The sequence below is a fragment of the Bos mutus genome, unplaced genomic scaffold (assembly GCF_027580195.1).
Source record: "Bos mutus isolate GX-2022 unplaced genomic scaffold, NWIPB_WYAK_1.1 CTG326, whole genome shotgun sequence".
Classification (NCBI taxonomy): Eukaryota; Metazoa; Chordata; class Mammalia; order Artiodactyla; family Bovidae; genus Bos; species Bos mutus.
Window position 1 is genome coordinate 69,074 of NW_027219816.1, and position 6,185 is coordinate 75,258.

General features: G+C 36.8%; 2 protein-coding genes across 2 annotated transcripts; one reads left to right on the plus strand and one right to left on the minus strand.

The window, feature by feature from the left end:
- Positions 1 to 1,203: 1,203 nt before the first annotated feature.
- LOC102287897 (cAMP-regulated phosphoprotein 19) lies at positions 1,204 to 2,070 on the minus strand. The gene is given in 2 exon segments (XM_005911274.3): positions 1,204 to 1,799; positions 1,802 to 2,070. Coding segments are annotated over 2 exon segments (336 nt in total). The 5' UTR covers positions 2,040 to 2,070; the 3' UTR covers positions 1,204 to 1,701.
- Positions 2,071 to 4,188: 2,118 nt separating this feature from the next.
- LOC102276992 (olfactory receptor 5J3-like) lies at positions 4,189 to 5,128 on the plus strand. The gene is given in 2 exon segments (XM_014483302.2): positions 4,189 to 4,736; positions 4,738 to 5,128. Coding segments are annotated over 2 exon segments (939 nt in total).
- Positions 5,129 to 6,185: the final 1,057 nt, after the last annotated feature.

The window sequence follows — 6,185 nt, forward strand, 5'->3', positions numbered from 1 at the left end:
TTAAAATATTTTCTTTTGGTAAGTTGAATTTATTTTACAATAATTGACTTCTTTTTTGTTTTTAAATTTTTTCCCATATTTTAATACATCACTTAGAAAGATTGTTTTAAATCTGATAGAATCATGAGTGTTAAGAATATTAGAGGTCATTTAAACCACATTCACTCTATCCACTCCACCTGTATCATCTAGTTTTATTCATAATATTGTCTTATGTTTTACAGGGATAGGTGTGCCTGATAAGTAATATAATTTAATTTCTAAATTCCATTTGGAAATCCTTTTTAATTATGCTTACAATGAAAACTATCTGTAAAGATACTGTAAAGTATCTTTCCTTGAGACAATGCTATTTAATTGATACTATACAAAGATGAGTTAGAGAGTTAGATGAGAGCTCTAATCAATACAAGTCTTTCTGCAGTGATTGAAGTGTCCTGCAATTAGCACTGTTCAATATAGTGGCTATATAGTCATGTATGACTATTGAGCACTTGAGAGTAAATCAGACTGTAGAATTTCACCTATTTTTATTATGTTTAATTTCTATTTAAACATTCACATAAAGTTACTAATTACTGAATTAGATAGCTCAGATGTGATGAACTAATGTTATATTTTGTTTTGAAATGTCTAGATTCAACATTACAGTTTAAAGAACTCATGCATTTGGCAAATGTTTTGATAAACTGCTAGGCTACAAATTTATGAAAGAAAATATTAAAACATCCGATTCTATTTCATTGTATTTTAAAACAGAATGAACTAAAGGTTTCAAATTTGGAAAATGTTAATAGATTTACTGTTGTACCTTTTTTCATGATTTATACTCATCTGCATGCCTAATAAATTTGTTCACATTGCAATTCTCTGTCAATATATTGCTTATCCACTTACTTATCTCCCCACCTTCCTATTTATCTATCTTATAATTTGTGCACTTTTTTTTTTTTTGTGCAAAACTACTGTATTTACAAAAATGGCACAAAAGTGAATTCAACAGTCGATGCACATGCACACTTCATTCACATCTTCAATGACAAAAGGTATTCTGAACACTATAGAACTGAATAAGAATACTAGCTTCAACAGCAGCTGTTAAGCAATAGAGTCACATAAGTTACACCAGAATGGGCAAATATTGCCCAAGTAAAATTCTATTGTTAAAGCCGAAACAGATTTAAGGCCATTCACGTTCAAGCACAGGATACAAATCTTTTGGAGCCCCATTTATTTGTGTTTGAAATATATGACCTCTCTTCTAACTTGTGGTCTTAAACTTCTGTTTACAAAACCCAAAAGGAAAATCCAGAAGAAACCAACAGTAGAGGTTATATTAAATAAGAGTAACATACAAAGCTATAATTAAGATGAATTAAAGAAAGCCAACATTTAAACTGCAAAACTTGTTAGTTACTTGTTGGATCCAGCCCTACACTAGGAGTTAGGTAATATATACAATTATTTTCAAGTAGATTACTTTATGTTGCTCTAACATGTTCTTTTCATCAGTGCACTGTTAAACTAATCAAAAACTCTACACATGTATATTCCCTTAAAATAGCAGCACACACTACCGCTACCTGCAAAGCCATCACTCTCAAATGACACATGGAGTAAAAGGAAATAAAAAGCAGAGGAGTAACATATTAAGGAGAAATAATGGGCATTAGAAGATTCATGCAGTTCAGCTCTTTTTAATCAGCCAGCCAGTTTGCTAGCAACAAGAGATGGTTTCCGTTGAGGAAGGTCCTGTGGAGTGGGAATGTGGTCACCAGTGACCTCTGTCTTATCGGGGTTGCAGTAGGAAGTTGCTTGTTCTTCATTTTTGCTTTAGCCATGTTGTAATCCCCAGAATCAAAATATTTTTGCCCTTTCTGCAATCGTTTCCTTAAAAAATCGGAACCTCCAGGCTTTTGTCCCAGATGAGGATACCTTGCTTTTAATTTTGCTTCTTCAGCTTTCTCTGGACTAGTCACTTTATCTTCCATTTCCTTCTGCTCCTCCGCGGACGCTGCCTCGGGGACTTCCGCAGACATACTGCTCCCTCTTACTCCGCTTCTCCAGTTCTGCGACCACTTATTTTTAACTCAAAGCAAAACCTAGCATTTTTCCATAGTATCTATTTTCAGTAATCATGTGATGTAGGTGTGATTGTACTAGTATGAAAGAAGATAAACGACCTTCCCAAAGTCAATAAATCAATAAATGACAGCAATATATTTTAATTGTAGATTGAGCTGATGCCAACTACTTCACTTTTGTGGCAGTTGAATTATTTATTAAAATAAATTAATAGAATTGACATAGATAAACCAAATTTTATCATTGTGTTTATTTCTTTATATCTAAAAATATATGGAGAGCCCTATCCTCTTATGGATGTATTGATTCTTATATAAGCATAGTGGGGCTTCCTAGGCAGTATGGTGGTAAAGAATCTGCCTGTCAATGTAGAAGGCAAAAGAAACACAAGTTCCATCCCTGAATCCATAAGAGTCCTTGGAGGAGGAAATGACAACTCCCTTCAGTATTTTTGTCTGGAAAATCCCATGGACAGAGGAGCCTGGTGGGGTTGAAAAGTGTCAGAAATGACAGAGCACTCACATAGCATAGAAGCCTGGTACAATGGACTAAAAAGCCTAAGTAACCAAGCTACCTAAGGAATAGAAACTGGATTTAGAAAACCATAGTGTTCCGTGGTGGCTCAAACTGTGAAGAATCTGCCTGCAATGCAAGAGACCTGGATTCAGTCCCTGGTCAAGAAGAAAATGGGATACCCCCTCCAGTATTCTTGCCTGGAGAATTCCAAGGACAGAGGAGACTGACAGGATACACTCCCTGGGCTCACAAAGAGTCAGGCTTGACTGAGTGACTTTCATTTCATAGTGCTGTTTTACTAACACATACACACACACACACACACACACACACACACACACACACATATATATATATATATATATTAGAGAGAGAGAGAGAGACCAATTCAATCCCTGGGTTGAGAAGAGAATGGCTACCAACTCCAGTATTCTTGCTTGGAGAATGCCAACGACAGAGGAGACTGGTGGGCAATGGTTCCTGAGCTCACAAAGAGTTGGGTAAAACTGAAAGACTAAGCACAGCACAGCATACACATATATAAATATAAATATATACATCTGCCTAAATGTGGGAGACCTGGGTTCGATCCCTGAGTCAGGAAGATCCTCTGAAGAAGAAAATGCCAACCCACTCCAGTACTCTTGCCTAGAAAAATCCCATGGACAGAAGAACATGGTAGACTACAGTCCATGGGGTCGCAAAGAGTCAGACACAACTGAGCCACATTTAAATTTTATACATAGAATTATATAAAGGCTACAAAAAACATTCCAGAACAATAAATGATTGTGTTATTCCACATTTTACATTTTATCTTTTCTATGTATATGTATATATATATATATATATATGTTTATATGTGAATGTTTATAATAAATAGTTAAATATTATGTATAAAAATTTATATAACAACAGATGTAGCTAAAAAGCCCCATGTAATATATAACAGCTTTTAACTGCTCTGTTTAGACAAGATCTTATTTTCTATGTTCTGAGTCTCACCCTTGTGTGATTTCACTGAGGGTCTCTCTCTGTGATGCTTATAAGAAGTGTCATAAGAGGCCAGAGATTTATGCACCTTAAAGAGCATCATGGCATCTTTGGAGGTCAGGACTCCATCTCACAGCTTTGCTTTAATCTGGCTATATCATAGTGCTTTTATAGATTAACAATGAAGATAATAGTACAGCTGACTAAAGATCTTCTTGTAATTTACTCCTTTAAAAATGAAGGCTTTTAAAGAAGGATAAAGTTTAATTTTGTGAATTCCTTATATTTTCCATCAGTGTCCTTCAAGCCAGTATCACTTTCTCATAGAGGCAGACACTTGGAGACAGAATTAGATTTTTGAGAGCCAAATGAATTTTCATATATTTGCTTATGGAGTAGAATTATAACTAGCACTAAATGAAAAAAAATAAAAATAAATACATAAATATTTTGTTTGGCAAAATAATTTATTTTTCCAAGGACAGAAGCCTATACATATCTCTCTAAGTCTTTAATATTAAACACCAGATTCTCCTGTATACATTCTAATCCCCACATCTGTTTTACTTACAGATTTCAAGATTAAGGAATTAAATGGCTGCAAAGAATTTTACGGTTGTTACTGAATTTATTCTTTTGGGACTGACAGACAATACTGAACTGAAAGTTGTTTTATTTGTGTTGTTCCTGGTGATTTATGCTATTACTTTGGTGGGGAATCTGGGCATGATGATCTTCTTAATCCAAGTCACCCCCAAGCTCCACACACTCATGTACTTTTTCCTCAGCTGCCTTTCATCTGTGGATGCCTGTTATTCATCTGTTATTGCACCAAAATTGCTGATCAGCTTCCTAGTTGTGAGGCAAACCATCTCCTTCTCTGCCTGCATAGTGCAGCATTTGTTTTTTGGGGTGTTCATCACCACAGAAGGCTTCTTGCTGTCCATGATGGCTTATGACTATTATGTAGCCATTGTCAACACTTTGCTTTATGCTGCAGCCATGTCTAAGAGGAAGTCTGTAGGACTGGTCACTGGATCACTCATTGGTGGAATGATTAACTCACTGACCCACACCATCAGCTTTGGGAGATTGTCTTTCTGCAGGTCCAATGTCATCAGTCACTTCTTCTGTGATGTCCCCACTGCTGAAGTTGTCATGTTCTGATACCTCCATGAACGAGCTGTTGCTCCTAACCTCCTCTGGAGTCATTGCCATGGCCACCTTCTTGATTGTGATCATTTCCTACACCTTCATTGCTGTTGCTATCCTGAGGATCCGCTCAGCAGCAGGCAGACAGAAAGCCTTCTCCACCTGTGCCTCTCACCTGACCACTGTGACCATATTCTACAGCACCTTGAGTTTTAATTACATTCAGCCAAGTTCCCAGTATTCTGTAGAACAAGAGAAGGTGATTTCAGTGTTCTATACACTAGTGATTCCCATGTTATACCCACTGATTTACAGTCTGAGAAACAAAGAGGTAAAGGCTGCTGTGAGAAAGGCCATAGAAATAAAACATTGGTCATGCTAATTTCACATTATTTAGCCCTATAGCAGTCAATCAGTCAATTCTTCCCTTACCAACATCCACATGAATTCAATGAATTCTAGAGCTTCTAAGTATAGGACAAATTATTTCATTCTGTGTAGTCCTTTTCACATGAGAAACTGAGACTAGAAATCAGAAGTGATTTTATGCATAAGTCAATTTTTAAAAAGCCAAACTAAAAACTCAGGTTAATAATATCTGTACTAATCACTTTTAATAAAATGATTTTAATAAATTTATTTTATCAATTCATAGAATTACATGCATCTTCTCTGAAATTTGGAAAACAAAGTTTGTGAATGTGTGTATAGTATTGGAGATATAAAGAATGAAATATGTTTATAAAATACTTAAATGTATTGACTCAGAAATGAAAATAACTTTATACATGGCATTTTCTTTACCTCTTAAAGCTTGTATTAAAATTTTAAATATAGGGGGAGGAGCCAAGATGGCAGAGGAGTAGGACGGGGAGAACACTTTCTCCCCCACAAATTCATCAAAAGAGCATTTAAACATCGAGTAAATCCCACAAAATCCGGCAGAGGACATCAGGCACCCAGAAAAGCAACCCAACCCTTCGAAAGGAGGTAGGAAAAAATATAAAAGACAAAAAAAGAGACAAAAGAGGGAGGGACGGAGTTCCATCCCAGGAAGGGAGTCTTAAAAAGAGAGAAGTTTCCAAACACCAGGAAACCTTCTCACTGCCGAATCTGTGCCGAGCTTTGGAAGCACAGAGGGCAACATAACAGGGAGAAAAAATAAATAAACAATTAAAACTTGCAGATTGTGAGCCCTACGGTAACTCCCCCAGCAGAGAAGCAGCGCAGAGGCCTGCACACGCCATTAGCAAGCGGGGGCTGGGCAGGGAGGCGTGGCGCGGGCTGCATTGCTTAGAGTAAGAATCTGGCCTGAATACCCTGAGCGCTATCTGAGCGAAATAATTTGGGCTAGCAAACCAGACTGCGGGATATCTACCACGTGAAAAGCCAGCCCTAACCTAAGACACCGCCAGGCCCACGCACGGAACAAAGGACTG